This window comes from Lissotriton vulgaris, chromosome 7 (assembly GCF_964263255.1).
Source record: "Lissotriton vulgaris chromosome 7, aLisVul1.2, whole genome shotgun sequence".
Lineage (NCBI taxonomy): Eukaryota > Metazoa > Chordata > Amphibia > Caudata > Salamandridae > Lissotriton > Lissotriton vulgaris.
Genome location: NC_141695.1, coordinates 659,087,120 through 659,111,966, shown reverse-complemented (window position 1 = coordinate 659,111,966; position 24,847 = coordinate 659,087,120). Strand labels below are relative to the sequence as shown.

Here is a 24,847-nt window from a genome sequence, read left to right as displayed (position 1 = left end):
CTGTCTACACCACTCAAGTTTATGACACCCCAGTATACAACACTAAACTGCAAGCTAATCCACTATATGTCACTCCACTATAATCCACTTCACTGTACAACACTCCAGTCTACACCACTGTACTCTATGATTTAACACTATTTACCATTCTATTCTATTACACTCCAGTGTATTCCCCTTTATTACTGCCCCTACATTGTATGGCTTGCAACTGTATGCTATTCTACTGTACGCAACTCCACTCAACGCTATTCTACTTTATTTTATTCCACTCTGCCACACTTCATGGTTCACTACTGCAGTGTGTACTATTCCACTGTATGCCAGTCCACTCTACGGCCCTCCGTTGTACTAAAATGCAGTATACCACACTCCACTGTACTCTAATCCATTGTATACGATTACACTTTAATTTACCACCATAATTTCTATGCCAATCCACTAAACACCACTCCATTATCCAGCCCTACACTGTATGCTTCTACAATTAACCCTATTCCACTGTACAACACTGTACCATACACTACTCCACTAAATAAACTCTACATGATTCCAAAACTAAGCAGTGAAAAGGAGCATACAATTATATACAATTCTTTTGTGAATTACAATCAGTAACTCAAATCCATAAGATCCCAAAATATTAAGCAGGGAGTCTTGTAGTGTTTTTTCCCAATTTCTCCTTATTTGTAGTCATAAATGACATGCGTACATGAGTCCAGCCAGTGCATTGACCGCCGGAAAGCTAAAGAAATACACGCTTCGTGGTGAGATAAAAAGTGATCGCATTTGCGGCACTTACCCTTAATACATCCATATTTCTCCGCCGGCTGGTGGAGAAATTAAGAACGGTTACCTATTAAGATATCAGGATTGATTCGGCTGACATATCTTTTCTGCCCTGCCTTTAATGAGATATACGCAGGACATCTTCAAAAGCAACAGGTTGTCCAACTGCACTATAGTCCTGATGAAGACCCGCCCCGGTTGCGATAGAATCAGCACCATTGTTTAGGGTCGAAACGTCGACGTTAAAATACGGATCAGTCCTTATCTAAGTTTCAATACAAAGAAGAAAAGTTTATCTGTTGAAACTATTGTTTTGAGTTTGGGACTGTCACATTGTTACCTTTTTGTATATATTTCCCAATTCACAAACTAAAGCACTTGTCACTTTTCACTTGAACACAAACCTGTCACGGATATATTTTTATGTCAATTATGTTTAGGACAGCCATTTAAAATGTGTATTTATGATATATTGATGTTAAAATTCCCAAAAATAAGATAAAATTTAATATAATCCTCTTAAAGAGGTGTGTGTGGTCCCTTCCTACAGGGTGTTCCCCTGTTCTAATGTATTGTTATTATTAGATGAAATACCTTGTCTAATAATAGTGTAGAAAAAGTTAAGAGATTCACCTACATATGAGGTCTATGAAAGAGATTGTCTTCCCAACAGAACCATTGTCTTTATATAAACTTGGAACCCAGGTTCTGAGGGTCACTGGGCCACCCCATTATATTTAATAGTGCATTTTGTCCAACATGGACTTCTTTAGGGTTGGGAAATCTTTCAAGGGAACTGGCGTGTTCTTCCTCTCCTGCAAAACTCTTATGCGCTAGGATTCCCCATAGTGTCCAAGTTTTCATATATTAAAAGCATTAATGTCTTCTTATCAGATCTGCTGTGTTACACGTTCGAATCCAAATGCTATTCCATTTATTTGTGTTTACACGGATAAACAGAATGGCATTTGGATTCGAACGTGGAACACTGCGTTTATCTCTATTTACACCAATCAAAACATTCACCACCAGTCATGAGATCTAAGTTAAATCTATCATTCTTTTGCTCACCATGCCACCCCAGTTTAGACCTGGCCACATGCAAATCAGTCTTGACCCTGTACCTCATGGGAACAGTTCAGCCCAAACTGCCAATCCAGGTCCTCCCTGGACCGGAAACAAGCATCCTAGGACCGGTTTCGGGGTTTCGCCCCTCATCAGCCAGGATAGCTGGAATCCAGTGGAACAGTGAGCCAGGGACCCAGGTCTGCCCAGACTTGGGTCCCTTGCTCACTTTGACACTGGATTCAAGCTAGCCTGGTTGATGAGGGTCAAGACTGATTTGCATATAACTGTGTCTGAACTGGATGTTGTGAAGTGAGCTAAAGGACGATGATGGATTGAGTGCTTCAAATATAGTGTTGTAACTATGTCTCTGCATCCGTCTTTGTATCAAGATACTAGCCCACACACACTTACATGGCTGCTGAAAATGTTAAAACTCTTTGGCGCTTTTCTAAAGCATCCCCATCTTAGCAGAAGTATGCATCGAATCAGGATAACCAACACTGCACCAGCCAGCCCCTCTGTCTGAAGATCTGGTTGGTGGACTATTTTGTCTTCGACAAACAATCTGACGACTTGTTGCCCCTTGTGGATGTTAATGATAAAGGAGCTACTTTTATAGCATATTAGATCATTATCTAACTAATTTTTCTATCAATTTAGGGCCTTATATAGAGTTTGGCAAACAGGATAATCACAAATGTGGCTGATATCCCACCCGCCATATTACAAGTACCATAGTTCTGGGTATGTGGGAACATTTTGATGCTTTTCGTTAACAACAATGTGGCTTTTTCAGTGCATATGAACAGAAAAAAACAATATTCAAAGATATGCTCTGAAAAGGTCAGTGTACCAAATGTGTTTTAGCCAGCAGCTTTGTAGCAGAAAGACCATTGACTAAGGGGTGCCAGAGTTGTAGTCAGGGTGAGTCTCTACCATCAGAAACTCAGCAATTACCTGATTGCAAATAATAGAGAAAAAAGCAAGGTGGGAAGAAAAGGACATCCACTAATTTACAGTATAGATCCAAATCTTTTCATCTTTAAATGGTCCCATACGTGTTCCTGTCTCTCTGTCCTTTTTATTCTCAAGTTACAATATTTCACATATTTAAGTACACTACTTACCATGATGAAATGTAAAACTTTATTTTGCATAACAATTGGTAGGTTGTATTTTGGCTTCAACTGTTTAACTAGCACTTTGCAGAAGTCCTTCTTCACAACAAGAGCTTTGAAGGTTACACAGCAGTTCTGCATGCACATGTCAAGTAACTAAAGTAAAAGAAAAAAATGAAAGTGTTAGTATAGAGTTCAGATATTGTGCCTGTTCTAATTTTGCTATATGGTGGGTATTACCTATGGAACCTATTGTATTTGTATATTGGGCTTATTATGTAAGCAAGCGTGTTGTTTCCACTTCTGAAATGAAGAAAAATGCATGTTGGTGATGTAGGTAGCCTTTTTCTTGTATCAATACTCAAGAAGGTATATATAATGTGGGGGCTTAAGCAAAAAATATTTCAGCGAAGAAATCACTCTCTTTCGTTTAAAAATATTCTGACAATTTCTTAAATTCTATTCATTAAGAGAAATTTGGTTAAGATTTTTACACCAATCACCATTTACACATTGATCTCAAAAGTAGGATTTCAAAAAGTCATACACGAGGTTTTATCACAAATATTTCTTCTATATCCTACAAGAATGTGTAGATGTTCACCTCTAAGTCTTTTCCACTATTGAAGACATGTTGAGGTTTCAGCCAAAGGAAGAGCTCCCGTTCATTACCAGTGTTAGAAATTGGGTGTCTGGGTGGCAGAGGTATGCACCCTGACCAAACAGAAGCCACAATACTAGTTAGGGTAAGCTAGATACTCACTAAAAGATAACCTGTGCTCTACCTCTGGTAGTTTGGCACAGAGCAGTCTGGCTTATCTAAAGAGGCAATGTATAAAGTATGTGCCCAACGGACACATTCACACAGTAACACAATGAATTCACTGAAAAAGACTCCACACTGTGTTAGAAAAGTAGACTATTATTCTGAACAAAACAAGACCAAAACAACACATCGAATGTATAAAGGTTGAGATATTGAATTCTAAAAAAATAAATGCAGTTAAGCACTTAAAAGCAAGTAGCACTAAAATGGTTGCTTTAGGTCACACTGGACCAAGGCGCAGTCAAAGTTTGGGCCGACCGTGATGGAGCGCTGGCTGGCTACAGGACCCATGCAGGTCCTAGTGAAAAAAATACCTTTCCTGGTCACAAGCAGCAAGATGCTTGTTGTTGAGGTGTGCAGGATGCAGCAATCTTCTCCATGCAGTGAAGACTATGATTCAGTTCCGAAGATGGGTGCCGGAGTTGAGAGGTATCAAGCGATGTGCTGCTTTCTGCCTCACAGTCTAGGAGATGTGTTGATCCCACCAAGCTGCAGCGGTGGTAATACATGGTCTAATGTGTCAATCTCTGGAGGCGAAGTGTTTGTTCTGATGCAATATGCTGATTTTACTTTGGAAACCGTGTTGCTGCGCTGGTTCTTCTATACAGCAACAGGAGATGCATCGAAGTCTGTATTGCAAGTATCTGCGCCACATCCAGTGAGCCAGGCACAGGAGCAGGGGTGGAGACTTTGATTTCCCTTAGTCTCAAGCAACAGGAGGAAAGCCAAAAGCTCTTGCAGATCACTTGAAGGCAAGGCAGAGTCCGGCTCTGCTTCAGCAAAGTTAGATAGCAGAAGGCAGGAAGGCAACACAAAAAACAGACCTTCCAAGTCTGCAGTCCAAAAATTAGTCCTTAAGCAGCACAGCAGTTCTGGCAGAGCTTCAGTTACAAGTCCAGTAATGTCTGATGTTAAAGGGCCAGAGACCCAGCACTTATATCCAAAAGTGTCTTTAATGTGGGGGTGAATTTAAAGCTGCTCTCTGAAGTGCACACGCAATCCTTTAAACATAGCCCTGTCTGCCAGGCTATCTGTGGGGGATAATTAATCCTGTGTGTGGGGACAGAACACAGCTAATTCAAGTGAAGTGTTAGACCCTCCATTCCATCTTGCCCAGGCAAGGCCATCATAATGCAGATGCATGTAGATAGGTACTCAGACATCCCTATCCTTCCTGTGTTGTGGCTGTGTATAGGGAATGCACAGTCCAGATATTCATTGGAGACAGGCAACAGAGCAGACAGAGTTATAAGTACAGAAAAATATACACTTGCTGAAAGTGGCATTTATGAAACATTAATATTAAATCCAACTTCGCCAGTAAGCAGGATTTGTCATTACCTTTCCAAACATATGAATCATAAAAAAGAAACTCTTCTCTAATCAGGAATTGGACGTAAAAGTGTGTTAAGGAATTCCCAATGTTAACCAATGAAAGAAGTAGGCCTCACAGTAGTAAAAATTGGAATAGGCTGTTTGCACTTCCAGGACATGCAAAGCATACCAGTGCATGTCTTACCTTTCATTTACACAGCACCCTACCCTTAGGGCTACCTAGGGCCTACCCTAGGACTGACCTATGTGTAATAAAAGGGGAGTTTAAAGCTTGGCAAGTAATTTTAAATGCTGAGTCTAAGTGGCAGCAAAAGGCACACACATGTGCTGCAATGGAAGGCCTGAGACAAATTTGAAAGGCTACTTCTGTGAGTGGGACAATCAGTGCTGCAGGGCCACTAGTAGCATGTAATTTACGGTACCTGGGTACATGGTGTATCACTTTACAAGGGACTTACAAGCAAATCAAATATGCCAAACAGGTGCAAACCAATTATACCATGTTTAGAGGAGGGAGCACATGCACTTTCACACTTGTCAGCAGTGGTAAAGGGCCCAGAGTCCTAAAGCCAACAAAAAGCTCAGAAAAAGAGGAGGAGGAAGGCAAAACTTTGGGATGACCCTTCAGAGAGAGCCATTTTCCAACAACCAGCTCCTTATTTCACTTCTATCCTGTGGATGATTGCGTGACAGCATTTTCATCTTCTTTTTACCACTCAACAGTAGCACTGTGAGACTGCAATGAACATATACTCATATGCTGGAAAATGATCTGTAGAATGTCCAGGTATTATAAATCTGAAATCCATATACATTTATTTAATAACATAGGTAAAATTGTTCTCAGCATTTAGAGCAATATTATTTTCAAAGGGGATGGTTTACACCTGTGCAAATATGGTCTGTTATAACAATGTCCCCAGTTGAAGAAGCACAATATATTTTTGTGTAGTGGTAGAAGTGGCCAGAGCAACCAGATTGCTTGTCATTGTAAGCTGTTAAAATAGAGCAGAAGACAGGAAAGCAATGTTCCGTTTGTTGCTTTAAACAGCTGCTTTAACTATGCTCTGTCACCTGACCTGCCTCTCACCTCGTCTACTGTCAGCAGGCATTGTTATATTAGACCTTGACTGTAATAACCTTATAATAGTCGAGTTCTAACGTCTTTCCCTTATAATGGCCAACTTGGTGCCCCACAAGTCGTTGACTATAAAGAAATTAGAGAGTGCTGTTTATGCAAGTATTGCAGAATCCCATGTATTATATTGCAATAAACATTTTCCAAATGTACCAGTTCAGCTTCATGAACAGCTGCCATAATATTAACCCGAGACCGAGAATAGACCACCAAATCAATCTTGTTTCCTTTTAAAGAACAACCAGTGAGCTTTGGATGGAGTGTGTGCATCTAGAAGTAAAATATCTTCACATATGCCAGTTTAGTTGAAAACAGTAAATATAACTAATTAGAAACCAAACCAGTGCGTTTGGATTCTATAACTAACAATACAGAATCGTAGATGCAGTACAATTTCACATTGGGTAAAGGCAGTTCTGCTGCACAAGAGTAAAATTTTTTCTCTCTTCTTTTTTTTTCCATATGGGATATTTTTTCCTACGGAGAAAACCATTCGCCTGAACCCCAACTAAGTTTCTCTGTGCCCTGTTAACCTTCCCATCTTTGAAGTTAACCTGGGCAAAGCACTACGCTACGCTTGCGTAGTTTGCGCAACTTCGCACTACGCGAACTGCACATAGCACAGTGAAACATGTGTAGCGTAGTGCAGCGGTGATTTTTAGCTTGCTCGCGGTCCTCAGCGTCAAGTTGGCGACCGTGAGCAAACAAAATGACATCCTCGCGAGACTTTTTCATTGTTCACGATCAGCAACATCAAGTTGCCGATTGCGAGCATGGAAAATAAACCTCCCAGCGAGATTCTCAATGCGGGGAGGTCAGGTTTCTCATTGTGAGTGGTCGCGCATGCTCACGACCGCTCGCGATTAGAAACTACCAGTCCCCGTTGAGAAATCTGCAGCTTGAGTAAAAATCTACTCGAGCGGCAGAAAAGTACAGCTCGCACTGTGCAAGATGCCGTTTTCAATGATTGCACAGTGCCGGATGCTTGTCCGCACTGTGCAATCATTGAAAATCACATCTTGCACAGTGCGAACATGCTACTACACAGTTTGCATAGTGCTACATGTAGCTCGCATAGTGCGAAGGGCACTTTGCGTAGCTAAGCGTAGCGCTACTTCATGAACTACGCCCACCCTTACCTTGAAGGGATTTACTCTAGCCTTCCAAGATTTTGATTTGCCCACTATTTGCGACTACCATGAAGTTTACTACTCTGTAGTCATTTGCAGGTATGACATACAATTATGCAGTTTTACTTTGCATTTCTAGGCAGCACTTTGTGAACCCCAGAAAACAGATTTGTGAATTGAGTCTATTGTGTTTAAATTTGATTATAATCCCTGGGTTTATGCTACACATGTTTTTGCTTTTTAAATTGACAATATAAAATCTCAGTACTCACTGATAGAGAAAGTCTAACTTCTTTATGGTTATAATTTTTGGAAATCCTCCTCTTTATCGCTTTTACCGCTTCCTTTGGCCTGCAGCACAAGTACAAAAGGGGGACATTACAACAATAAAACATGAAAATATACAAAACATGAACACTTGCAGTCAAAAACTCATAACTTACTAATAAACCCAATAAATTACATGATACCACCTTAAAATGTATTAGGCAAGGTGCCATATTTTAATGTTTAATTCCTTTCTAGGGTAGGTAGGCATTCCACGTTCAGAAGTTGTTGATTTTTGCATTGCATCGTGAATAATATAGCTTACTGAATGTAGATTATAGTATACATCTTACAAATGTATGCACTTTAAAAAGCTGTTCTATGTTGCATAGCTCTTAAATTTCTCGGAAAATTATTAGTACCTATCATTTGCTTTTCAACACGTACAACCCATTTGGATTTGAATGACATATTATGTAAATTGTTCTTCTCTTTTAGTAGGACGTTTTTTCACACTCATATGAAGTTAAAATAAAGCAGGAACCATTCAAAATGGAGTCCCTCCGTAGTAACCAATAACACTGGGAAGGATTTACCAATACATAATACCCACCCAGAAAGAAGGGCTTTGGGATGTAAAGATAAGGGGGCCACACAAAGTTGCTAGATGACGTTGATGAAAAATGTAGAACATTTCATAAGAGTGTAGCAGCAGATAGTTGTGAGAAATCAATTGACAGGTGGAAATAAGGCTGTTTGAGATTAAAGACAGCAGTTGGGAGGTAAAATGTTTTTCTGGAAGAAAGAGAAAAGTTTTGTTAAATAAATTTTAGGACTCATGACTGACTCCATGTAACTCAAGTACAATTTTCCTTGGAGATGATCACCTCAAAGGGATGACTATTGGGATTATTCAGCATCAATGCTAGCCTCACTCCTACCCTGACAACAATTCTCAACTTCTGGTACATACACAGAAAAGGCTTCAGCCTGGAGCTCCTCATAACAAAACAAGAGGAAATTGTGAGACTGGTGCCAGTTCCAACAGTCTGTGGCAAACATTTCCTCATACCCATCCCCTCCACTTCTCAAGAATTATAAACCAACAGTTATAGCCAATGGCCACCTGAGGAGACTCAAGCAATGGGTTCAAACTGATAGAAAAATAAAAATTGCCGGGCTATCTATGGAACCTACACATGCATCACAATCGATTGTCCTAGAGCAGAAAGTCAATGAGCTAACAGCTCGGTACATCAAAAACCATAGCAAGAGTAATAGAAGTGTTTTCATCAAATCACTCAGGAAAACTCTTAGAACACCAGAATGAATACGCAGCAAAAAACCTAGTGCAGAGAACTTAGCACAATTTCACAGAAAAAAAATGCATATAAAAAATATCTTCAGAACAAAAACCACACACATAGCTGGAGACGATCGTCCTAAATACCACCAGAAAAACACTTCAGCCTAGTGATAAATTACACTCCCTCCCAAATCAAGTTGTGACCTCTAATATATTAAAACCAGAATGTGAAAGGTTCTCCACCTTCTTGATTACTAGCTAAGAAAGACAGAATTCTGATTACCTCGCCCTGTAAAACCGCAACTCTGCAAAGACAAAGCACAGATGACAAAGGTCACCTGATCCTACCTTCGAGTAAATCACTCTGCTGGAATTGCACAAACTAATAGCCAAAAGTAAACAATTGTCTTATTTTAATGAAACCAGTCCCTCTACTATTATCAGGGATATTAGCTACCATTCCACATGGAAGGTACCTGATTGGCACCTCATTTTCCCAGGGAAGTTTGCCACATTGTTTAAAAATAGGACGTTCACTAAAGATTGGTGGTGCATATTGAACCGACGTTAATTAAAATCACTATGTCTCAAATCTACTTTTCCTGTTAAAAATATTAGAGAGATGTGTGGAAACCCAATTAAAACTTTATCTAGGAAAGAAATCTACTATATGATCTGAAATCAGGTGTCTGGTCAAACTGGAGCATTGAACACAACAATCTTAAAGAATATACATGATGTATGCACTCCGTATGCTAGATATGGGTGAATCACGTTTCTCTCTACTCCTTGATTTATCAGCTGCTATTGACACAGATAGCCATGTAACATTCCTAGAAATCCTTAAAGAGAGAATGGGTATTAGGTACATATCACTAAATCAGTTCACCTCATACCAAGAAAGCCAGGGACAATTCAGGAACTAGCTAACTACCTCTTTGACCCTATTACAGAGTAACCAGGATTGCCTCAATAGCTAAATCGTGTGTCATTTAAAGTGTTTATCTTGAAAATGTAATTCTATAAAACAACAATGCAATACAATATTTTTTTTTGCGCAAAACAAGTAAATGTGTACAGCCGGTCTCGTAGGACCAATAGTAGATATGTAGACCATACCATAGTTCTTACGGTTCCAATACAGATCACCCAACGCCTGATGTGGAAGTAAGGCTCTAGAAAATTGTATGCATATAGCAACATTAAAAGCAGTAATGTACTAGCTAACATAAATGGATGAATACAATTAAGAGAAAGGAAATATTGAAAACGGGAATTAGTAATAATATGAGGTTTGAACTCAATGAGGGCAAGAGGTAATTCAGGGGGCCAAAGAACATACAGTTTCATAAGCAATAGGGTTCAGAATAAAAGTACATGTGCTACCCTTCAAAAAATCCATTGTGGGCGACATGTACAACCTGTACTCACAGAGACCAGTTTTTTAAACAATTGAATACATAATCAACTGCTTAATATCTACCTTTACCTCACAACCTATGTAATCAATAACACATTTTCCATAGTGAGGGGATAGCATCTCTAGGGTTTAAGTTCACCACAACTCTGGAAACAGGATTCCAAGTGTTAAAATACTAGTAGTGCTTCCCTTTAAGGGGTAGGCAGCACACAGAATATTACTCAGAGTGGTCTTTTGGCCTTCCAATAATCCTCTTCCAGAGTATCATAGCAAACATTAAGATACAGAGATTTTGCCAATTGAGGTTGCAGCACATCCAGAAAAGGTTAGTCATTACATGCCAAAAACGCCTTTGATAGTACCCCAAAACACAGTTAAAGGAAAGACTGGTTTGGGTGTAATCCCAGTAGATGGATTTTTGAGGAAGCTGTTAACGTTTCTGGATTAGTGTAGAAGCAACCAAGACCCAATTTAGGGACCATTTTCTAATATGTCTTAACTAAGGCAAGGAAATATTCTTTTCAAGGGCTAGCAGTTCATTCACAGTGTTTCTAAAAATCAGTTCACCTCATACTGACAACCAGGGACAATTCCAGAAATAATCAACTGCCTCTCTTAGGTGTTTGTTAAGCGTGACTACTCACCCGTAAGGTCTCAAGACACTGAAGGTGTAGGGGGAGGTTCACAGATTCTGGTCCATCAAGAAGGGGGTCTGTCGAAGAGCCAGTTTTTGAGCTTTCTTGCGAAGATGGGGAGCAATGTTATCTGTCTAAGGTGGAGCGGAAGGTCGTTCCAGGCACTGGCCATGCAGAAGGAGAAGGAGTGGCCTCCCGATCTGGTCTTTCTGGTGCAGCAGCACTGGGCTGATTGTAGGATCCTTTGGGGTGCGTCGGCTGTTCAGGTATGCTGGTCCGGTGTCGTGGAGGGCCTTGTTAGCGTGGCTTAGCATCTTGAAGGTGACTCTAGCTTCGATGGTAAGCCAGTGGAGTGTGCGCAGGTGCTGGGAGATGTGGCAGTGGCTTGGCAGGTTGAGGACCAGTCTTGTTTTGGATGTTCTGTAGCTTGCGGGTGAGGTTTTTGTTTATTCCGGCATAAAGTGCGTTGCCGTAGTTGAACCTGCTGGTGACCAGGGTGTGAGTGACGGTCTTTCTGTGTTTGAGGGGGATCCATTTGATAGTCTTACGTAGGAGGCAGGGGGTGTGGAAGCAGGATGACGAGCCAAAGTTGATCTGGTGGTCCATTTGGAGCTCTGAGTCCAGGATGATTCCCAGGTTGCGTGCGTGGTCCATGGGGGTGGGCGGGCTTCCGAGGGCGGGGGGCGACCAGGTGTCATTCCAGGCATCTGGGTTTGGGCCCATGATGAGTACTTCCGTTTTGTTTGTGTTTAGTTGAGGGCAGCTGTTTTTCATCCATTTGGCGACAGCTTCCATGCTTTCTCAAAAGTTGTGTCTGGCGGTGTTGGGTTTGTTGTGTAGTGTAGTTCCTATATTCCCAATAGGCTCTGTGCATTGGAATAATATATCCTATATATTAGACGTAGGACTGGGGTCGACTATTTCTCTATTGAATATATTAAACTTAATACTGAGTGCCAGGTAGCTCAGAGGTCACTAGAAACTTTCTCAAATTCACAAGATTTTCCATTTTCAGTATTGTTTGAAACATATACCAGCAGGCGTATATGAAAGGTTGGGTAAAGAATACATCAAGACATCCTGGGATTTACCTTATACACACAAATGTTGGAGTGAGGGAAAGGAAGTGTTTCTTGTTCTCTAGGAATAGTTCTACTTTAAGCAGATTACTTTGTGCCAAAAAGAAAAGTTAGCATCGCCATCAGCGTCAGCCGCATTAGCAATGTTCGAAGTAGATGGAACCTGTGTGCCTGTTGCTCCACGTATCTCACCGTCTGCAGTTTGCATCTGTGAGATCTCAACGAATGCCGTCATCAGGATTGGTAGCCGCTGGGGACAACACAGTGCATGAGCCGTTACCGGTTCAGGCAAAGCATCAACTTCCATTGACAGGACTGATGGGAGTGTCAGACATATGTCTAGCACGCACTCTTCTCCACATAGCTGGCTTCGTAGAACAGGTAAGATGCAATCTTGCCAGATTGGTCGGAATGATAGAAACCATGTGGTATCCAAATCTCTTAAATGAGTCAAGGCCAGTATTTGTATCATGCGCTCTCGACACTTCATTGCCAGAAGGATGTTCTCCAAGGTGATCTGGGTGTCGATGGTGACTTAGCTTGCCATATCGGAGCAGAAGGAGCAAAAATAGTATACCTTCTATGAGTTCCAAAATGAGAGGCAGGCCGACAAACACAGAGTGCACAAAGTTTGGAAATATGCCTAGAACTGCTTCAAAGGGTACTAACAGTCCCGAAAAAATCATCTTAAATACATGTACAATACCACTCGTATCAGACATGTTTAAGATACAAACTAACATTTCTGAGAAATGTATAGGGCAGTTTGCCGATAAAAGGGCATGTATCTCTGTAGAAGTCCTTGCAACCTGCAGATCATACGTCTCTTTGGCCGAGGTGGCACAGTTTTTTGTAAAAGAATGGCTTTCATTCTGATTAAAGTATCAATTTGTATAGAAGAGATTTTCAGTGAAGGCCATAATGGCGACTCCCCGTCTGTTTTGGTTTTAGGAAACAATACTTGCATACAGCAAGTGATCCTGGCTGACACAGTTACGAGATAGGGGGTTCCTGGCAACATGCCACAACAGCTGTGGTCATTCAACATAATGTAACTTCCATTAGAAAGCTGCCTAAAAATTGGATCTATCACTGCAGCCGGAGAACCTTGCAGGTAGCAGGATAAGTTGTTCGAAGAACCATCGCAGGCCCCGTGTAAATTGATACCTTGATATAAGAGTGAAACGCTTAGTGTATTTTCGCAATGTGTACCACCAAGAAACACTTCTTTTCCCTCACGTCAACATTTGTGTGTATAAGGTAAATCCCAGTATGTCTTGATGTATTCTTTACCCAACCTTTCATATACACCTGCTATTATATGTTTCAAACAATACTGAAAATGGAAAATCGTATCAGGCAGAGTGATTGTGCTGGGTATTATCCATTTGGTTGCTGGTTTCTCAGAAACAGTTTATGGTAATCTTTCCAGTTTTTCAGTGCTCAGCACTGTATTGTCTGCTCCCCTTTGTGCCAAAGTCATTTGTTTATCTGTGAGGTTAAATTCAGAAAACAATGACGTGGTGTTGATTAGACGCCATGGTAAATACCAAGAATGAAGGTTTTGCAACGTCCAGCCCCAAAGCATTATAGAACGTAATTGTGACTGTTCTATTATGTCAACGGCAGAGGATACTATGCTGCCCAAAGAATATATTCTGGATGACAGAGTCGTTAACCCATTGTTAACTACAGAGAGAGATTTCTCTAAATTAATACAATCAATTTCTCGTATTTGTTCTGCAGTCACTGCTTGCATTGTTTTCCACGCTTCATTAAAAAGAGCATAGATACCGATGTATATAAAACGTTTAAGACGCGGTTTTGCAGGTCCTTGAAAGAAGTCCCTTAAATCAACGCCATCTTTAAGTAAAGATAAGTGTTGTTTTACTTCCTTTAGTGTAGATTTTTGTAGCCACTCAAGGCACGGTTTTCCCACACTATATGATGTTACTATTCCTGGATGTTGTCTCTGGACATATCTTGGATCTGACCTAGTGAATGTAAACCTTGTGTCTCATTCAGGAATCTATCTTGACAGTTGTTTGTGTTTGTGGTCCAGATTAACCATTCTTTCCAATCAGGATCTGTTCTGTTGTTAAGTAAAATAGTTTTTACGTCAACCACCCCCTCTGAAGTGGTACTTCTTTCAGGTGTAGGAGTAGGTATTGGCGTTTTGTTTAAATCTTTTAACTTAGCTAATCCAAGACAAGATGTCTGTTGAACAGTGTCATTGAAAAACATTATTTGTTCTTGTATAATGCAGGCTCTAAATAAAGCTTCTAAGCACTGCACCTGCAATTCTTTTGTGCCCCAGACAGTTTTTGTCTCAATATTGTCTTTCCAAAAGTCAAAGCCTAAAGTAGACAGCTGAGCATAAAAAAACGCAAAATAAATCTGTTTTGTATTTGTTAACATACTTTTCATTCCTGTTCTATTAACATTTTTCAAGTAGAATGTTTCTGGATTTGAAACATTAAAACCTGAAAAGTATGGAAATTTGTCATAAAATGTTTTAGAGCTACCATTTGGTGGCGTCGGACAATGTTCCCATTGGTTATAAGTTAATATATTTCTAGGATTTGCAGATTTATGCAAGAAATGATGACCATAGTGATTATATCAATACATTTGTTGATAATCTGATGAACCTTCTAAGTATTCATGATTTGTAAATTTTGCAGACATTTCTAAGTCTGACATCATATTATTAACAGTCTCAACGTCCCAATCATCAGAAAAGGTGCTAGGTGAAACAAAGTCACTCAAGGAAACCTTGAATTGGTGTGGAATCTTTAACAGCTCTGCAGGACCAAGAATGTCATACTCAGTTCTGTCCCAAGCTATACCACCTGGTATAGGAACGGCTGTGATGTTCACTGATGACACGTCTCTTTGTTCACAATGAGATGATTTGTGTGGCTTGAGTAGTAAGTTTCATACTTGCTGTGTCCTTGGTACTATATCTCCCATTGATCAGCATTCCCAATGTAACTACCAGAGTCAACCAAAGTAGAAGAAAAAGTATACCCAACACAATCCATACTTCAATCCATAGTGAAACCAGATAAGTCTTTTCTAGTTAATGAAAGGGTTCTGCTGCTAGCTCTTTAAAAGTTTTTTTAGCTGGCGTCATTTCAGGTTCTCTGGGATCCTCGGAAAAAATATCAAAGTTAATGAAATAGCCAGAGGCAGTTCTGTCAGTTGTAGGTATTGCTTCAGGATTCGTTGAAATAGCTGGAACCACTTGATCACTTGTCATATTAGTATAGTCAGATGCTAGCTATTTCATTGTAGACAGGTGTTTCTTGGCGAACTGTTATATGGGTCTCAAGAGGCACAAGTTCCATGGCTTTGTTGCATAGTCCTTTATTCTGTACTGCAGAGTCTTCGAAGGTGATGAGTCTCTCAGTTTGAACCTCTTGAACTGTAGCCAGATTCGGGCATCTGCTACATCTTTGGAGTCCACTTGGCCTACTAATTATGATCGGCCACATGATGTGGTTTGACCAGGTCGATGGATACAAACCTGTTCTCCTTTCTTCTAGCAAGGGGCTGCAGTAACACTGTTCTCGATCCGTGGATTGCTAACACAGGTACTGGTTGTCATTAAGATGGCCCAAATTCCTTCTTGTCCGTGATCTTTTCTCTGACTAGATCCCCCAATCTTTGGAATCGAGGCAGGCCTTGCTGGGATTGGTGGCTTTTCTTCATTGGTCGTTGGCTTCTGCAACGTGTTGCTTTGAATTTTTCTTGTTTCATTCAAGCCCTGCAAAACAGCCAAACGGTCTTTGATATCAAAAGGTTTTTGTTCTACCACTGAAGTGTGACAATCAAGGTCCTGGACAATCATTCTAGTTCCAAAAAGGATTTCATATGGAGTGGTTCCCCCTAGAGAACTTCTTGGCAGGTTGTTAAGACTACGTTAGACACTTATTAGATGTTTGATCCTCCCGTCACCCGAGTCCAGTACCCTAGCTGTTATAGATTGCTTTATGTCCCGTTTTTTTCTCTCCACAACTGAATTCCCCTCAGGATGGAATAGACTAGAATACCGCAATGCAATGGCCAGATTGGCCATGGCCTTCTTGTAAGCTTTTGAGCTAAATGCAGGACCCTGGTCAGAATTTAGCGTGCCGACTGCTTATGTGCCGATAAAGACTCACAAGTCTTTTACAATAGTTCGGGAGTCAGCCGAGCGCTGAGGCCACATCCAAATGAATCTTGAACAGGAGTTCACTGCGACCATTATATATTTATAGTTACCATCCCTCTGCAAGGGACCGCAGTGGTCCAGATAAACACATGCTAATGGTTTAGCAGAAATTAACAGGGGCGTCTGCGCAGGACGTTTCACTGTAGAGACTTTCATTTTTTGGCAGATTTCACATTCCAAAACATAGTTTCTGGTTTGTTTCCTCATGCGCGGCCACCAGTATTGCTGCTTTAATAATGATTCTTTAGCAGAAACACCTGCGTGTGCAGAAGCAAGCCCTTCATGTGCTGCTAAAATTAGTCCTAATCTATGTTCCATGTTTGGAATTACTCTATCCCCCACTCCAGGAATTCGAGCAAACTGAACATTATTTGCATCAGTTATATATGGGTATTTGAGTGGAAAGCCTTTTGGTAATGTTTTACCACTGTCTTTGCTTGAAACATTGATAGGCTGCATTATTTCGCCGTCTATTTTCATTTTTGAACAAGTGATTGCAGCTACGGAAGCCATATGGCTGAGATACCCGCCACCCCCTCTCAACACAATCCCCAAGAATGGGAAACCGGAAACGGTTCTGAACTTTTGGAAGACGGGAGGGAGTGACCCTCCCGGCCGTATTTATTAAAATATGAAACAAAATTAAAACATTAAAATAACAGTTTCATATTAATGTACAATTTCATTTCCACATTGCGATGTTTGGCTAACCTTAACATATTCTCTAATACAAAGGTTCTCCTAGCCGAACTAACATCCTACAAAACGTTTAACTTGAAATTGTACATCCTAACGTTTAAGGGCCAACGGCAAGGTCGTAACCGGTGTCAAGATCCCTAAACCAGACATATCCCCCTCACTTGTGAGGGGCGACCGCACAGAGGTGTAACTCAAGTGCATTTACCAATTTCCCTTGACTTGACGGGGGCCCCAATAAACTCGACGCCATTTAAAGGTCGTCCGAGGACTCGTGTGAGGTATCTAGAAGGTAGCGTAGACCCCCTCCCAAACCCCACACAACTTACCACATCTGCCGTCGCAGATGTCCAGGCCCCGGGAAATTCCCCAGGAGGGGGCTGTAGCCCCTCCTACCCAGGAAGGGGCCTTGACCGCCTTTCCTTTCCTTTCGGCGGCCCATCCTTAGAAGGGACCGCCTCCCCGTTGAGGGGCCAATGGCCACCTCCCTCGAGCGCTCCCATCCGTAATGGGTGACGCCCACCCATAGGGATCTTCCAATTACTGCTCACCGATCATGACCTTACCGCCCGACCAAAATAAATACGACAATTCTAACTAAATTACTAAATGACTAAATTACTAAAAGACAGTAACAATTTACAACTTTATTAAAAGGCATGATTACTGATCAACACTAGTGCATAATTACTTTATTTGCAAAACATATTATAATTCGACCATTCTTTTTTGCAGATTCAAAGTTATCACGATAGTCATCACAACCTGCAAAAAATTAGTGTTACCACATCAAACTTTATTCAAAACCACTTGCTGTCCTCAGGGGCTGGTGGGTGGGTCAAAATTGGCTCTTCGTTCCGTCTCGAGCTCACGGGTAGCGAGGAGGTGCAGCTTCAGAGCACAGGAACAAGAGGATGCTTTCTTGGCTTGTTGCTCCTTTTATCCGTCTTCAGGGCGGGCGTCAACCCGCCCCTGCCTGCCTCAAAGGGCGTGGCCGGCCGCGTCAGTGTCTAGGCCAGCCCACTCCAGGGCGGGAAAAAGCGCGCCCCGGCTACGCCGCTTCGGGCATACCAGCCGAGACTCGCCTCCCGCCCAAGATGGCTTCCCGGGGGGATCGTGGTACTCCGCCATACGTTCGGGGGGACCGAATGGTCGCCCCTTTCCATATGGCTGAGATACCCGCCACCCCCTCTCAACACAATCCCCAAGAATGGGAAACCGTTCTGAACTTTTGGAAGACGGGAGGGAGTGACCCTCCCGGCCGTATTTATTAAAATATGAAACAAAATTAAAACATTAAAATAACAGTTTCATATTAATGTACAATTTCATTTCCACATTGCGATGTTTGGCTAACCTTAACATATTCTCTAATACAAAGGTTCTCCTAGCCGAACTAACATCCTACAAAACGTTTAACTTGAAATTGTACATCCTAACGTTTAAGGGCCAACGGCAAGGTCGTAACCGGTGTCAAGATCCCTAAACCAGACATATCCCCCTCACTTGTGAGGGGCGACCGCACAGAGGTGTACCTCAAGTGCATTTACCAATTTCCCTTGACTTGACGGGGGCCCCAATAAACTCGACGCCATTTAAAGGTCGTCCGAGGACTCGTGTGAGGTATCTAGAAGGTAGCGTAGACCCCCTCCCAAACCCCACACAACTTACCACATCTGCCGTCGCAGATGTCCAGGCCCCGGGAAACTCCCCAGGAGGGGGCTGTAGCCCCTCCTACCCAGGAAGGGGCCTTGACCGCCTTTCCTTTCCTTTCGGCGGCCCATCCTTAGAAGGGACCGCCTCCCCGTTGAGGGGCCAATGGCCACCTCCCTCGAGCGCTCCCATCCGTAATGGGTGACGCCCACCCATAGGGATCTTCCAATTACTGCTCACCGATCATGACCTTACCGCCACAGGCCGGATAGTTGACCGGCTATCCGGACCCCCCACAACACTCCTGCCTAAAGGTCATGTCATAAAGTCTTTAGCCAAGCTATCAGGTCTCCTATGAGTAATTCGTTCCCCATCCGGGACAAATGAACACCATCCCCCAAATACATACTGTCCCCTGTAATACAACCATGCGAAATAGAATGCAGTGTACTTGAACGGAACAATCTACTCATTTTATTATTAATTTTCCTTACTGAATGATTCAGAGCAGAAACCGAAATAGCCCCCCGCCACACTTTCCGTGGGATCATATGGGACCATGCAATTGTGCACCCTGGAACTCTTCTTGCCAACCAACTTACCGTGGAAAGCATTGCCTCAAGAAGAAGTCGTCTACCAGTGGTCACCAAATCATTGCCCCCAAGATGTACTATGACTACAGACGGCGGTGACCTCGTCCGCCCTAACAAACCCTCAAAAAATGATCGAAACTGGTCAATACAGAGCCCGCCCTTTCCGTAGAAGGACACACTGTACCCGTATTCCCCAGCCACGTGAATCATGTCACCTGCTTTGAATACGTCCGCGGCACGCCTCACGTATGAGTGGCCCACGACCCACACCTCCTTTTTCACAGCCGGTGATGTCTGACCGCTGGCCCCCCGGTGTCGGGTCGACTGCACAGTCCGCCCCGCCTCGTAGGCTTGCGCAACTGAAAACCAAACAAAAAACAAGAAGCGTGAGTACATCATTACAGCTTCACAACATGTGCAACCGCACATACCTCTTATAACAGTTCGAGGACCAACGCCCCACACGTTTTACTTGTTCAACATTCAGACCCCTGGCTGTAGCCTCTGTAGCAGCCCCTATCCGAAAGGAATGGGTCCCAAACTCGCTGGGGTTCAAGCCCGCGGCCGAAATTGACATCGCAAGCACCCGCTGAAACTGAAACCTCGTCAGTGGGGTGGCGTCAGCGTGTCTCAACAAGGTCCCCCCCCATGATGCCACCCTTTGTGCTAAATATTCCTCCACGCACACCACAGGGCACATGGGAGACCCGGGAATCCTTCGTATGATTATGCAGTCCCCAATCGCACCCTGATCGGTCTTGGACCTGACAAACGAGACAATCATTGTCTCCCCCCTGACCTGAACGTGCTCTCGGCACAGTCCCCCCATGGTATCCTGCTTGTTCTTTGCCACTAGTTCGCTTACCCGCATAGCCCCATGGAATGCTAGCACAAAAGCGGCTCGGAATAACCCCGTTTCGTACTGGGATGAACATGTTGCGGGAAGTACAGATAACAAAAGAGCCAACCTATCTAAACCTATCGGGCGCCTCTCATCTACTCTGCGACCCTCAAGGCGTTGCCACCCACGTAGCGCTTTTTGCACAACAAAAGACGCAGTCGGGTCCTGGATCCCATGAGCCCATGCCATGAAGGAAGTGGCGGCCCGATGCCTCTGGGCCGTAGCCACTGATTTGCCTGCCTGATGTAAAGACAGCAGAAATTTTACTACTAGCTCTTCCTGGCCCCAAAGCTCTCCCCTAGCAGTCCCCAAAAAGGCCCAATAGGCTCGGAACGCCCCTTCATATGCCTTCCTTGTCCTGGGTGCTAAACTCTCTCCCACGAGGTTCTGTAGTTCGGGGCACCGAGAGACCAGAGAGCTTCGGGAAAGGGTGCCGCCACCGGGTCCGCTGTGGGCAGAAAACCCCAGAAGGCCTGCATACGAAAACGAGAAAGCGCATCAGCCGCTTGATTCATTACCCCCGGCACATGTCTTGCCCTAAATAGCACGTTCAATTGCATACACAATAACACAATTTCTTTGAGCAATCTCAGAATCCATCTGCATCGTGCTGCCTGGCTATTGATACACTCAACCACGGTCATGTTATCAGACCAAAACACCACAGAGTGATCTCTGAATCCCTCAGGCCAAGTTTTTAGGGCCACCAGAATGGGAAAAAGTTCAAGAAAGGCAATGTTACTTGTCAGCCCACACTCATGCCACCATAACGGCCATTTTTGAGCCGACCATTGTGTGCCGAATATGGCACCAAAACCAATGCTCCCAGCCGAATCTGTCCACAGCCCCAGCTCTTCGGAGGACACCGCCGGTTTATTCCAGACAATTCGACCATTGAACTCCGCCAGAAATGCCAACCAAATGCGCATGTCCTGGCGAACCTCTGCCGATAGCCTCGTGCGATGATGACCCTCCTTCAGTCCGACCATGGCTTGAGCGATCGAGCGGGAAAAGGGGCGGGCCATCGGCATTACTCTCAGGGCAAAATTCAGCTGGCCCACCAATTGTTGTAATTGATGCAGTCTGACTTTAGACTCACTAATACACATTTTCAGGGAAGCCCTGAATCTTAACACCTTTTCCCTTGGTAATCGAAAACAACCTTCCCCTGAATCGAGCTCGATCCCCAGGAACTCGAGGCAGGTCGAGGGACCCACAGTCTTACCTGGTGCCAGTGGCACACCAAAATGCTTCATTAAGACACAAAATTCATTCAAAGCCTGTCCACATTCCGGATCCCCGGCCGCCCCCAGAAACAAAAAGTCATCGAGATAATGCATGACATGTTGAAAACCCGTCCTCTTTGTGAAGACCCATTGCAGAAAACAACTGAACTTTTCAAAATAGGCACAAGATATAGAGCATCCCATCGGCATACATCTATCCATGTAATAGTGACCCTGAAACATGAAACCAAGGAGACGCTGATCATCTGGGTGTACCGGGAGCAACCGGAACGCTGACTCAATATCTGACTTCGCCATCAGCGCCCCGGGCCCTAGGCGATTCAACATGGCGACGGCCTCATCGAAAGATGCGTACCGCACCGAACACACTTCCGGGTCTATCGCATCATTCACGGAAAGACCACGTGGGGCTGATAAATTATGTATCAGTCGGAACTCACCCAGGTCCTTCTTCGGGACCACCCCCAAAGGAGAACAAACAAAGTTAGCACACGGTGGCTCATCAAATGGACCGGCGACTCGACCTCGAGTAACCTCCTTCCCAATCTTTTCCTGTACCACGGTCGTATGTTGCAGGACCGACATTTGGTTTTTACATTTTGCTAAACCCTGAAACTCCCCCACTGGGATGCGGAAACCATATGAAAACCCGTTCCGCAACACCCCAGCGGAAGCATGATCCGGGTATTCGCTGAGCCAAGGAATCATTGCCATGGTATCAATCGGAGTAGGTAAAGGCACCCCTCGGACTATTTCAGACCTGTTTGGTGCCTCCTCTACCACCGTTATCACCCGTTTTGGCTCTGCACATGGACTCAGGATGGGATGACTGCCCACACCCTCCACATTCGTGTCTAAATTTGCACGACCCCTGGGGCCTCGTACATTTACCCCTGTTAAAGTTCCAACAAATCCCCTTTTTACCTGTGTTGCCGTTCGGCCTCGAGTGGTGGTCGTTACCTGTACCTGATCGAAAGGGTGTCCCAACATATTGGCGTGAGGACTCACCCCCGCTACTCCCTACCAATGGTAACTTCAACATACCAGTACTCTCCATTTTCGACCACGAAACAGAATCGTAACAATCCCAAGTCAAGTTCTTGTTGTGTTCTTTCGCTTTTCTAAAAATATTATCGTAACAGAACCACTGATTGCCCCCATATGATACAGAATATTCCATGATCCGTGACTGGTAAATAGGCAATTCGGACAGCAACTCGGGCCTACGTTCACCCATGATGGAGGTAAAAATTCCCCATGCCCTGCCCCAAGTGCCAATGTTTTCGTCAACCTTAAAGGCGGCCATCTTTGCGCGCCAAACACTCGGATGCATGAGCTCCTTTTGGCTCTTAACATGCTCCATCTCATAATGATCTGTAAGCAACGAGAAAATGTTTACATACTCATCAGCCCACATCTTTTCCTTAATAGCCAGAGGGACATGCTGACCCAACTTTTCCCTTCGTGAGGGTGCAGACTCATCCCTCGCAATCGGCAATGGCCGCTTACCTGAACCGGAAGCTGCGTCTGCCGCTGGACCTGCTCCTGTCGATTTTTCACCCGCCGGAGACGGCGTGATAACTGGCGATGGTGCCTTCGCCACCTCCCTATTTTCACGCAGTTGCTTCATCAACACCCGTGCTTCGTCAGCCGTGGCGCCCTCGCCATTTTTTCCCAACCACGCTGCCAATTGTGCTGCCAACTCGGGCGGCATATCCTCCCCGGACACGGGGGTGACCACCACGGGAATCGGATTCCCCTCTGTCGGCACCGGAGTTGGCCCTTCGAGTGGGGTATCGGGAACCGGGATGTCTCCCCCAGCTGCCCCCCGTCTGGGCCTCTTGCCCTTCCCTCCTGGAGCGGCTCCTGCCAAAGGTCGTTTCGGTCCCCCTTCCCCGTCTCTAGCCACCATCTGCTTCTTTAGATCGGTTACCTCTTTCATGAGCATACGGAGCATCTGGTCGGTAGTAACTCGCTTTCCGACTTTCTTAGGCATTCTTAGACAGAGTATCTGTAAGACAAAAAAGAAAGATTACCACGCTCAAAATTGGCTCTTCGTTCCGTCTCGAGCTCACGTGTAGCGAGGAGGTGCAGCTTCAGAGCACAGGAACAAGAGGATGCTTTCTTGGCTTGTTGCTCCTTTTATCCGTCTTCAGGGCGGGCGTCAACCCGCCCCTGCCTGCCTCAAAGGGCGTGGCCGGCCGCGTCAGTGTCTAGGCCAGCCCACTCCAGGGCGGGAAAAAGCGCGCCCCGGCTACGCCGCTTCGGGCATACCAGCCGAGACTCGCCTCCCGCCCAAGATGGCTTCCCAGGGGGATCGTGGTACTCCGCCATACGTTCGGGGGGACCGAATGGTCGCCCCTTTCCATTTGCACAGCTGCCGTTGCGGCTTCATCAGCCAATGAATTCCCTGCAACGTGAACGCCATCACGTTGATGACTCAGTGCATGGATCACGTGAGCTTTTCGTAGTTCTTTTTGTAACTGAACTACTTGTTCCCAAAGCAACTTTTGCTTGATTGTGCCGCCTTTTGCATCTTTGTAACCGTTTTCAATCCAGTTCTGCAAGTATTCATTGTAAGATTGAACGCAATTATACGAATCGCACACTATTAGTGTAGGGAATTCGCGATCAGTATTTTCAAGAGCCATCTTGAATGCTTGTAGTTGAGCTCGCTGAGCTGTACAATCTTCTAGAGATTGCCTTTTTGTTGGCCATAGGTCAGAATTTGCCTTCACTCCTGCAACCTTTAACAATCGCGCACGCAGCACTATAAGCTTGTTTACTCCCAATTGCGGGTTGTGCTGGTCCATCTATATAAATTATACATCCGTACTGTTCTAGAGGCAGAATCTCATTATGCAGAGGAAATTCTTTTTCGTGTTGTAGAAATTCTTGTGTTTTTAAATAGGGGTCAAAAACGTATTCAACGTCTGTTGCAGCAAGAGAATTAATCCATTGTATCCATCTCAGATGTAAAGCCTTTGCATTTGGAATGCTCGCTTTTGTCACTGCCTCTAAGGCAGGTACAGGAGTAACAACCATTATGCGCTTACCCTGTGCAAGGGCTCTCTCTTTTGCTACGGCAGTTTGAACCGCTGTCAGAATTTTTTCTGTAGAAGTGAATTTCATTTCTGCTTGTGTGTACAAGTGTGATTTATAAGCAATAGGTACTTTTTCTCCTTCATTAAAGGTTAAGTACGTGAAACCGCATTTCCTGGAATGATTCGGATTACTAAGTTGCTTACGATTACGTGTATCTGTAAATGTGTTGTTGCTAACATGTCTGTTTGTACCAAATGTAACATTTCTGTGTGTTTTTGAGTCCAATTAACTGTTTTAAAATCAGGTTTGATTAATTCGTAGAGAGGTTTAACCCTTTCTGCGTAATTTAGAATATAAGTTCTTCCAAAATTTAGGAAACCTAGAA

At 43.7% G+C, this 24,847-nt stretch overlaps 1 protein-coding gene across 4 annotated transcripts in view; it reads right to left on the bottom strand.

Annotated features, from left to right (window-relative positions):
* The window catches only part of TOM1L1 (target of myb1 like 1 membrane trafficking protein), a 561,560-nt gene that overhangs the window by 431,773 nt on the left and 104,940 nt on the right, over nucleotides 1-24,847 (bottom strand). For all 4 annotated transcript variants that reach the window (XM_086930855.1, XM_086930856.1, XM_086930858.1 and 1 more), the window contains 2 exons: nucleotides 7,677-7,755; nucleotides 2,985-3,131 (listed from right to left, as the gene is read on the bottom strand). In XM_086930855.1, the coding sequence (XP_086786981.1) occupies nucleotides 2,985-3,131; nucleotides 7,677-7,755 (226 nt within the window). The remainder of the gene's footprint in view (nucleotides 1-2,984; nucleotides 3,132-7,676; nucleotides 7,756-24,847) is intronic.